The sequence below is a fragment of the Phoxinus phoxinus genome (assembly GCF_949152265.1).
Source record: "Phoxinus phoxinus genome assembly, chromosome: 23".
Taxonomy (NCBI): domain Eukaryota; kingdom Metazoa; phylum Chordata; class Actinopteri; order Cypriniformes; family Leuciscidae; genus Phoxinus; species Phoxinus phoxinus.
In genome coordinates this window covers 24,359,104-24,370,786 of record NC_136898.1, presented here as the reverse complement: position 1 = coordinate 24,370,786, position 11,683 = coordinate 24,359,104, and the positions used below count along the sequence as shown (strand labels likewise).

General features: G+C 39.0%; 1 protein-coding gene across 1 annotated transcript in view; it reads right to left on the bottom strand.

Annotated features, from left to right (window-relative positions):
• Positions 1 to 438: 438 nt before the first annotated feature.
• Positions 439 to 11,683, bottom strand: part of auh (AU RNA binding protein/enoyl-CoA hydratase) — a 41,737-nt gene continuing 30,492 nt past the window's right edge. Inside the window, exons 7-10 of the mRNA XM_079600183.1 lie at positions 7,665 to 7,852; positions 7,529 to 7,579; positions 3,994 to 4,041; positions 439 to 1,842 (exon numbers count right to left, since the gene is read on the bottom strand). Coding sequence (XP_079456309.1) covers positions 1,765 to 1,842; positions 3,994 to 4,041; positions 7,529 to 7,579; positions 7,665 to 7,852 — 365 coding nt within the window. The 3' untranslated portion in view covers positions 439 to 1,764. The remainder of the gene's footprint in view (positions 1,843 to 3,993; positions 4,042 to 7,528; positions 7,580 to 7,664; positions 7,853 to 11,683) is intronic.

Here is an 11,683-nt window from a genome sequence, read left to right as displayed (position 1 = left end):
TTTAATCCGCTTCATCAGTTCCTGTGAGACGACTGGGAATGGAGAAGCGAGACTCACTTTCATCGTATCAATGTTACAGAAAAATTGGGGATTTTAAGGAGTAAATAATATTTATATTGTTTAATTATGTCTATCCAAAGTGACACATATTACATCTTAATTCTTCCAGTGTGTCCTGGTCCTTTTGGAGAGAGATAGCCGTGGTCACGTTTTTTTTTCTACCATTCAAAAGTTTGGGGGTCAATACGTGTTTTTCCTTAAGCCATTGAAAAAATTAAAATACATTAAAATATTATTACAATTTATCCCTGTGATCAAAGCTGTATTTTCAGCATCATTCCTCCAGTCTTCAGTGTCACATGATCCTTCAGAAATCACTCTGATATGACGACACATTTCTGATTATTATCAATGTTGAAAACAGTTGATTCATATTTTTGTGGAAACTGACACATTTTGTCCAGGATTCTTTAATGAATAGAAAGTTGAAAAGAAAAGCATTTATTTGAAGCAGAAATCTTTTGTAACATTATAAAATGTCTTTACTGTCACTTTTGATCAATTTAATGCATCTTTACTGAATAAAAGTATTCATTTATGTAAAAATAAAAATAAAAATTGAAGCCCTTTTAAACATTAGTGCATAGACACTGTATATAATGTTCTTGCTATACAGTTCCTAGTTTGCAAAGTTTACATGAATAAAGCCGTGTTTGTTCCAGTGATGTTCACTGGCAGATATCTGACTATGAAGAGCAGGATATATCTGAGAGATAACACGAGTACACACTCCCAAGGGCATTAGGGCAAAACTCACTGGAGGAAGTACAATTATCTTTATACTCGTCAGTATTATCTTGTTTTTAAAATCTCAAATAGTTGTGTTGTTGAATTACACAGATTATGAATACGTTTTAATGCATAAACTACAAATGTTAGTACTTTTTCCTAATAGCTTTGCTTACAGAAACAGAGACTGAGAGGTCAACACACACACACACACACACACACACACGCACACACACACACACACACACACACACACACACACACACACACACACACACACACACAGCTCCTTCAACTGCCTTATAATGGAGTGAATTGTAATAGTTTATTTCCCATTTTGAGTTAGTTTGAAGTGAATTCTGTATTATTTTAACTGATGAGAATGAACAAAGTCTCTTTACATTACAGGTGAAACTCGAAAAATGAGAATATGGTGCAAAAGTTCATTTATTTCAGTAATTCAACTTAAAAGGTGAAACTAATATATTGTATAGACTCATTACATGCAAAGTGAGATATTTCAAGCCTTTATTTGTTATAATTGTGATGATTATGTCTTACAGATTATGAAAACCCCAAATTCAAAATTAGAATATTGTGAAAAGGTTTTCATAAGCTGTAAGAAATTATAAAATTATAACAAATAAAGGCTTGAAATATCTCACTTTGCATGCAATGAGTCTATATAATATATTAGTTTCACCTTTTAAGTTGAATTACTGAAATAAATGAACTTTTACACCGTATTCTAATGTTTCGAGTTTCATCCGAAAGAAAAGAAGTTCATAATCACAAAGGACATACCATGCAAAAAGAAGCTGATCACTGGCGGAGGATAGCTTTCATCTTCAGGCAGAAATGTCTACAGATGTGACGATCACGGCAGCGCTCCACATGTCAGGAATGCAGCAGTCTCTCCGGCACTCGGGAAGGCTGTAGAAGGCAGCTGCTTGTGACCGGGTTGGTCAGGCGGGGTCACTCGCCCTTAAAGCGAGGAGGACGCTTCTCTCTGAACGCCTGCAATCCTTCCAGCCGGTCTTTGGTCGGGATCACCTGGAGACGACAGTGGCATCAGAGGAAGCTACAGCTGTGCCGTCTCCCGAGCTAAATATAGCGGCTTTCTGAGTGATCTAGGCCAGCGCTCACTGAAGTGCGTCACGTTAACCCTTTAAATGCCGGATACACAGACTGATTATATGAAATTGACCGTTCGCAAAAGCCACGCCCCTTAGTTATTGTTACTACGCCCGTCAAACAATTGAGAACCAGACACATGGCTGGGTTGAGCTCCATACATTAAGTGATTAGTTTTGGAGTAATGCAGCAGACATATCCTCCAGGGCACGACAGAAAGTATAGACAGAATAGCGCATGGGAGCACATGCACAAAACAGTTTTGTAAAATTATATATCAATCATTTTTATTTGATCATATATCATTTTACAAAACTGTTTTGCGCATGTGCTCCCGCGCGCGCTATTTCAGTCACAACACTGCAATCAGAGGACGCGCGGAAACCATCAGCTCTCTGTTCTCTTCATTCATAACTCAAACTACTGAGAAGGATATATGTGTGTAAATAGTTGTGCAACTGCGCGAACTTTGTTTTGAAGTTTAATGTTTGAGTTCCAGAGGAATTTGTGACTGTGTTCCTGTTCAACCACATCAAAGTTGTGTCCTAATTAGTAAGTCCGTGCTTTTTCTCTTTTTTCCCTCTTGTTTGCTGACTGATGAGGGGCCGCAGTGCCGTAGTGAAACGGTGTTTGTACATGTAGCCTATTTTTTTAGTATAGTTGCAAGCAATCATAAAATACAGCAAGTTTTAAGCCCGTGCAGACCCCACTGCCATAGGCGCATCGTTGCACTATCTTGCTGAAATCGGAATGTTTGACGGAGGTCCTTCTCCTTAGTTACAGTTGCTGAGCTAGGATTGGACGAGAACCGTTAGAGGGCGGGGTTTTGCGAACGGTCAATTAAAGGAATTATTTTTACATAGCTACTATTTATTTTTGGCTTTATTTGCCAGGACACGATGAGGTCGGACAGGAAGAGATAGGAGAGGAGAGATGGGAACAGGATTGGGAAAGGACCTCGAGCTGGGACTTGAGTTAAAGGATTAGTTCACTCCAGAGTTCAAATGTCCTGATAATTTGCTCATGTCATCCAAGATATTCATGTCTTTATTTCTTTAGTCGAAACGAAATTAAGGTTTTTCAGGAAAACATTTCACTAGTATTTTTCTCCATATAATGACTTCAATGGACCGGTTTGAAGGTCCAAATGTGAGTTTCAGTGCATCTTCAAAGTCTCGACACGATCCCAGCCGAGGAATAAGAGTCTTATCTGGCCAAACCAGCGGCCAATTTCTAAAAATTAAACATTTATATTATTTTTAACCACAAATGCTCATCTTGCACTAGCTCTGCGATGCGCCACACATTACGTGATCCCGTTGAAAGGTCACGTGTGACGTATGCAGAAGTACCGACCTAGTGTTTACAAAGCAACTGTGCAAGTCAAACACCATTTACAAAAACAAAAAAAAGATTAATAAAAGGTCAAACAAGATTTTGACGTTGGAGGAGAAAATGAGATCGAGTTTTCGCCCTACTCTACATTTTCCACATACGTCAGGTTACGGCCTGACCTTTCCAACGGGATTACGTAATGCGTGAAGTCGTGGACGTTAAAGACGAGCACTTGTGGTTAAAAAGTATATAAATGTTTATTTTATTTATAAAATGGCCGATGGTTTGTCTAGATAAGACTCTTATTCCTCGGCTGGGATCGTGTCGAGACTTTGAAGCTGCACTGAAACTCACATCTGGACCCTGTTGAAGTCACTATATGGAGAAAAATCATGGAAAGTTTTCCTCAAAAACCTCAATTTCTTTTCGACTGAAGAAAGAAAGACATGAATATCTTGGATGACGCGGGGGTGAGTAAAATATCATGAGATTTTAAATTCTGAAGTGAACTAATCACGTTTAATATGTCCGAGTGCCAGGACATGGCTCTTGAAAGGTTCATCAATCATGGGAAAAATATATTTCTCCATGTTGAAAACAAATGGGGTTTTACTGTGGAGTCCAACTGTTGCGCTCTATTGTAGAACAGTATTTTGGCTCGAAAAACAAAAGTTAATACAACAAAATACAATATTGATTCTCAGATTAATGGGAATTTTCATTGTGTGAACATACCTGAGAATAACATGCCTCTTCAATAGCTAATCCTGTCTTTAAATCCACCTGGAAAAAAACAAAACAACATCCGACACTAGTTTTGCATCATCCGTTTTCATTTGCAGAATGTTTATATGAAGCAGAACAACTGTATAAGTCACGAGACAACTTCTGATTCGATGTCGAGTGCCCACACAACACACTCTCTTTTCTCCTTGTAGCCGTGGGAACAAACCGTCCAATAAACGTGCAAGAGCTCCTCATGACAACAGAAGAACACAGACCTACTTTTGTAGGTGACCTTGGCATTTCACAAACACAGAAACATCTGAATTTTAAGTGAATGTCCTTTGGCATCAGAGGCTCAATCGAGCTCTTGCTTATTTTAACAGCGCCAGCTCTTCTAGAAAACTTTGCTTCCTAGTGAAGCATCTTCAAATATAAGGAATTGCTTTTTTTCAACTCAGGCTCACTGGGAAAAACGAGCTTGTGGCAACTTTTCTGCAAAATGATATTATGTTGCTGCTTTCATGTTTTGCAACACTTCCAAAAACTGAAATGACACTAAAAGCATGTGCAGTTTTCTCAGAACCAGATTATCCTGAATCTGAACATCTGTGTGCGTACGGCGGCGGCTCAGAAAGTAAATGCATGTTGAGTGATGCTAAAAGGTTAATGCTCTATCGCGTTTGAAAATATCGCATCACCTGACTGATAGTGTTAACAAAAGCAAACGTGAGAAGCTCTTTTGTCATGACTGGTGCTTTATGGGACTCAACAAGTGCAATGCTGTCCCAGCCGCGCATATGGAGCTAGTTATGTGATACACACATCAACATGTATTGGTTTACAAAGGATGTAGGGATGCACTGATATGAACATTTTGGCCGGTGCCGATATATCTTTCTAATTGAAAGCCGATAACCGATATAGTGGCCGATAAATCTAAAGTCAAATTTTTATATAATTTTTGAGAGCCTGATTACTTAAACAAAAGTCTCACCATTAAAAGCCATGTCCCAAACACACAATTATTATGTTTTCATTATAATTTGATCTTATATGACAGACGTGCGCTGCACATGTTGCACTGAACTGTATTTTCCTTTTTTGAAGTGATTCTGATCATATTTCAAGCAAATCAAACCCATCATGATGAACAGTGCGCATCTGAAGTGTCTCAGCTGACGGAAATAATACATTATTTATCGGCTTTAAGATATCGGCCAAATTAATTAAAAATGAACATATATCGGCCGATACTGATATGGAAGCCGATATATATCGATGTAACTGTCATATGTGACCTGTTCCTTTTTATGTGATGCTTGTTTGGATGTTTTGACTATGTTGTATTTGTATTTAAATTGTAACTGGTGTGCCGTCTTGGCCAGGTCTCAAGGGACTTCCTGGTTAAATAAAGGTTAAATAAAAAAATATATATATCGAGTTTCCCTAAGAGGACGTGCTATAGTAAAAGTGCAAAAGGTCATAACATATTCCCATGCGATTCCTTGCACAACACTACGCCCTTATTAATCAATAATCTGCCCCTGTAATCATAATGCGTGTAAAAAGTAGGGCTGCACAATATATCGAAATAATCTAAATATCACAAATGTATAAATCGCAATATGCATATCACAACGGCTCGCAATAACGGCTCATGAACAGAAGACAAAGAGAAAATCTCTCACTGCTCTTGGCTGAATAACTTTTGTAGCTTTAATAAGAATCAGTATATATATTTAATTCATACAGTAAAAACTAAGCAGTGTTTCTGTTGTTAAATAAACCTAATGTAGGTCCTAAAACCCTAAACCCAGTGGTTTACACTGATGTTAAACTATCTTATCACTTTCAGAAGATGTAGGGATGTTTTCTTGTCACAAAAAGAATGTGAAACGTATGTAGGTTATATAACTTTAAATATATTTGAAAGATAATTAAGTTCATTTCACACACTTTAAGCATTATCGCATTGCATAACGCATTTTTCTTCAATATCGTGCAGCCCTAATAATGAATAATGAATAAACGCTGTTGGTGTTTTACTGCCTCTAGTGTTCATGCAGTGTACTGTACTGCTACGGTTTAGGAGTTTTGCTAACATGTAGATAGCACGTTTTCCAATGAGCCTGTGTTAGCTTTCTTCCTCTTTTACTGACATCCACAGAAGAGACGAGGAGCTGACTTCCTGAAGGACGGGTGGTGTTGACAGGCTGGCCTCTCGGGTCGAGCTAATGTCATGAAGCAGACGCTCTCTCTTTGGTAACTCGGATGACAGCTGCACATGACTTCACGTACACACACTCTTTTACTGGTAAGCATACACATGCTGAGAGATGGACGTGGGTATTATAACAGATGTATATCTGCTGCATCATAGTGTGTCTGTTCTGATAGGTTTGCTCACGCACAGTAGGGAAAAGCATGATTATTTAAAGGAAAACTATTAAGCCCCTTTTTCTCAAGATCTAATATAAGTCTCAGGTGTCCCCAGAATGTGCCTGTGAAGTTTCAGCTCAAAATACCCCCAGATCCATTATTATAGCTTGCTCATTTTTGGGTGTGAGCAAAAACACGCCGTTTTTGTGTGTGTCTCTTTAAATGCAAATGAGCTTCTGCCTTTACAGCTCGTGCTTCGGATACTCTGGCAACAACAAAACTGGAGAATCTCACGCAGCAAATAAATCAGAAATTGTCAATAGCGTGTTCAACCTTACATGTTCGAACCAGAGTTGGACACTGATGGAGAGACTGGACGTTCCTGAATAATAAGTGGATGAATTTTCATAGTTGTTGTGGGATTAAGGATTCAACTCATCGACTAGCATGCCCCGTAATGTTAATATAAAAATCTTTCAGAAACAACATTTGTGCAAATCCAGCGTTAAACTGACCCTTGTTTGTGAAGCTGTCTGGTATAAAATGATTAGTGCAAATATACAACACTTTAACGATTTTCTTCAGTACATTTCCTTCATAAATGACACTTAACTACAGTGTCCTCAGTGGGTCAGATATAGAGACTGTTATGTCCGCTGGTACATCCAATTGTATATCTCCGGCTGCTTCAGCGAGGAAACGGAAACGGCGACTGCAGCGGCTCACTCGCGGCGGGATCTCCGCTAATAGAGATCGTTAAGAGAGTAAGAGTAGGGGGAAATCTGGAAACACTCGTTTGGAGACACCGTTTATGATTTATGGGGATTATAAAAAAAAAAAGGAGTGGGTGGATTCACCATTATAGGCTGGTTGTTTACACACACTGTAGACACACATCAGTGTTCAAACACCTTATTAAAGTGAATTTTGCATAATAGGTCCCCTTTAATAGTCATGGTAACTTATATCAAAATAATGATCAACTTTTAAAATGCTTCCGGTCTTTTTTTTCTAGACATCATAGGAAGTTTCTTCAATCAAACTCTACGGTATTTTGGCAAACATTCGAGTCACTTGGTAGGAGATGCCAACACAGATTGCCTCACTCTCAACAACCAGGAAGAAAACTGTATTTTTGACCAGATAAGTCAATGTGCAATCTTACCTCCATTCCCTGGTCGATTGCCAACTTCGCCATTCTGATGGCGATTGGCCCCTTGAAGAGAACAATGATCACACCTTCATTAGAGCGACGTACGGTAAGGAGATGTTGAAGAATGAGTGAGCATGGCAGTGCATACCTGAGGGATGAACTCACGGGCCAGATCCAGAGCTCGCAGATACGCAGCATCTCCGCTGGGGTTCTGCTCCACGGCATGATTGACGAGCCCCAGACTCTTGGCCTCTTCGCCGCTCAACACGCGCGCCGCGAATATCAGCTCTTTGGCTACGGACACTCCCACGGTCCGGGGCAGGCGCTGAGTTCCCCCTGCGGACAGAATATGAGGACACATTACCTCATATTAATCTGTGACATTCGAAGCATGTTTGATTATGGGGTTAGTAAGATTTTTGAATGTTTTTTTAAAAGAAAACTCTCTTTAGAGCCCTGCACGAGCCAAAAACTCCAGCCCTAACCCGGCCCTGGCCCCTGGTGTTCAAGCCCTACCCGGCCCTGGCCCGACAACGGCAATTTTTCAGCCCGAACCCGACCCGACCCGAGACCAATATCACTTTAAGCTCTCTCTGACGCACGCTCTTTGATGCGAGTGTGTGAGTAACGTGAGTAACGCTGCGTATAGTGTTTGTGTTGCTTAGGCGATGTATAATATAATCAATATAACAATATTTCATACACACTATGTGACGTGTGCTCTGCACGTATATTATGGGCACAATGAAAGGAGAGAAGCTAAATAAGCCCGAGTCCGACCTGAGCCCGATCTGTAAAAAAAAAAGAAAATGGCCCGAGCCCGGCCCGATTGGGCTTTAGCGTGTCGGGTCCCGACGGGCTTGCAGACCTCTAAGTCTCTTATGCTAAATATAAAAATATATTATAAAAACAGAAAGAAAAAAAACAGTAATATTACCACCATTTATAATAACAGTTTGCTATGTGAATTTTGTTTTTCAACCAGTGACGCAAAGCTGAATTTTCAGCATCATTACTCCAGTCTTTATTCAGTGTCACATTATTATTATGAATGATGAGGAATGCATATTTTTGTGAAAACAGACGATGATAACCTCTTTGAATCACTACCTTCCAGCAGAACTCAATGCTCAAGGTCTCTGATCGGCTAAACTATAGTGACACATTCTTCTCTTTTTCTGTTTGCGGTGTCTAGGGCCGTCAAAGAGAAAGATGCAACTCCTCAGGAAAACACTTCTCAACGGAAAACAACATCTTTAAAGTGTTCGAAAAACTCACCATTTTGGCCACAGTCGAATTTGGAAAATTAAGCAAAAGGTTGGTGTTGGAAGCTGATGAGGAGTGAGAACTAGAGGAGTTAGTTGCATTGTGCTTCAGTGGTGTTAACACCATCAAAAAATACACATTGCAATTTACAACTGCAACAAAAGGCTGCATCTTAGCGGTGACCCGGTCCATTTGTTGCACACACATATTTAAAGGTGCTGGTCATTCATTGCAAGTGTTGTGGTTGAAGACACACACTCACGGCCTGTTTTATGGTCTCAACACCCGTCTTAGAAAATTGTACAAAACGAAGCTAATTGCTTTACAATGAGTCTTGAAAATGACTGGCCCACTCGTGCATCCATGTTCCTTCATTTATTTCAATTTACACAAAGGTTTTTACTACTTAAACTAAACTACACTATTCCAGCGGGCAGTTAAAGTCACAATCCAGAAATGGAGGTAATTATGGTCACTTCAGTGCAAATCAACAGAGACGAGGAGAATTGTTCAAACCATTTTGTATTCAATTCAGAACAGCAGAATAAACAAATTGCCAGCAGACAAATGAAGGCACAACAAGTGTGTGTGTGTGTGTGTGTGTGTGTGTGTGTGTGTGTGTGTGTGTGTAAACCCATGTTTGAGAACCTGAAGCTTATGACAGGCTGTAAAGTTTTTAAACAATAGCTATAATTTTATCTATTCAACAGCAGGAAATGAATGTCATTTATATCTAGGTACCGTACGTTGAAAACATTTTACTGGTTTTGCTAAACGGCAATGACGTGGCAAGTGATAAGAAGAAAAATAGATATGTCCTCAACTCAAGTTATAATAAAGGGCAAACTGTATTTTTTAATAATATTCCAAACGTCTAAACCGGAAGAACTAAAACAATACCCACAGTAGAGCTCAAAATGACCCGAGTTGTCAAGTTCAAGGACACAAAACAAATAAACAGCAGTATAAAATCAGATTAAAAGTAGATCAAGTGACGTCTGTCAGAAAATAAGGACACTTTATGAGCGCTTTACATTTAAAGTCTTGTGATAAATTCCAGTTAGTTCTTCACACAAACAATGATATTTGATGCCAATAGTTTGTATGCGTGGCATAACTGGATGCAGGAGCAAGTTTGTGATACAGTATGGTGCCTAAAATGGAGAAAGTTTTCAATCTGTTCCCTGCATAAAGCTACCGGCTTCGGGAGAATTGTAATACAGTATATAGTTGGAGATCTAGTCAAATGGACTCATTTATGGTTCTTTCTGTGCTGTTTTTTTTTTTGGAGTTGAGAGACTTATACTTGACCTATTGTTGTATGGAAAAGAGCCTTTTAAACTTTCCTAAACTTTTGCATTGTACAGAAAACACAACAACAGACAGGTTTGGAAAAACATGACAATGAATACATTTCCATTTTGGGGATTTTTTAAATCAGGTTTGGTTCCGATCGGGCGAAAAATCAGGGACTAGTTTGCAAAAGTAGGTTTTGGACAAAATTCGACATAGCAGAAAATGTTTCCTGCCTAAATCACATAGGAGACATACCTTTGTGTCAGGGATCACAGTGGTGCAAGAGACTTGAGTCCAGGACAAGAGTTATGAGCGATTTTGTACTGTTGGTTGCTGTAGCGCCACCTATGGGCCAATCGCGGTCATACTCTGATAGGTTCTCCCCAAATTGAGGCCAACCATCTGGCCATGTTTCAAGTCTCTAGGCCTCACGGTTTGGCTTGCACGATCAGTTTTACAAATCCTTACAATTGCAATAGGGTTTCATCATTTCATGCTTGAACCCCTAATACGAATGAAAGCTTTTTGCCAGTTATAGCGCCACCTATGGTCCAATCTCCATGAAACTCTGCATGCTTCCTCACCATGTTATGACACATATGCTCATCAATTTTTGTGAAGTTCTGCGTTTTCCTTAATGATTTATAGGCTTTTGAGTGTATTTTCACACCCCTTTTCTAAATGACCCTGTTACAGCCACCCAGATGCAAAAGTTAATTTTTTTTCGATAATTATCGATCTAGAGAGTCCAGAGAATTGTCCTAGACTGGTTTTGTTCAGATCGGGCGAAAAAACAGGGACTAGTTCGCAAAATTCGGCGTAGCAGAACATTTTTCCTGCCTAAATCGAAATTGGAGAAATAGTCAGTAATAACTCAGTAAGTAAATATAGATGCACTGGTCAAACGGGGCATAAGTCGGAGCGGTCTTGAGTTTTATTTTGGCCGACCTCTATTCTGGACTTGCACAAAACCTGCTTTGCAATCATTTCCCAACATGTCGTTTGTGTGGGAATATTACAGAGTCTGAGTTTCACCTGTAAATTTAAAAACATGTACATCTGTGTATCTTTGTTTGCATCATGATGCAAATGTGGTTGCCTCTAATTTCAAATGGCTACAGATTTATTTTTGTTTAACAGTGGCCGGTTACACAGCAAATAAACAACAAACACATTTCCTTAAAGAAAATAAATAAATCAGCAACTGGTATCAGAATCGGCCAATTTGCTTGTAGAAAACAAAATCGGAATCAGCAATGAATCAAAATCTAATAAAAAATATTAAATAAAAAATTGTAAAAGATGTATAAAATCTGTTCACGGTAAAAAGGCAGTTTTCACAGAGCAGTGTGTTTTTCTAGTTGTATTTAATTGTAGTTTGTAAGGTTAATATTAAATGTAAACATGTTGGATGGTCCCTCATCCTAAAATGAGATAACCCTGAACACAGTAGGGCTCTGGAAAGCTGTCTGTATATTATTCAAATCAATATTTATCATTCCTAAGACAACTTGCATTCATAACCTTTGAATCATGAATCTTTTCTTGAGAAATGTGCAGTTATGGCATGTAACCGCAAACTACAAGGACAGGTTCCTTTCACAA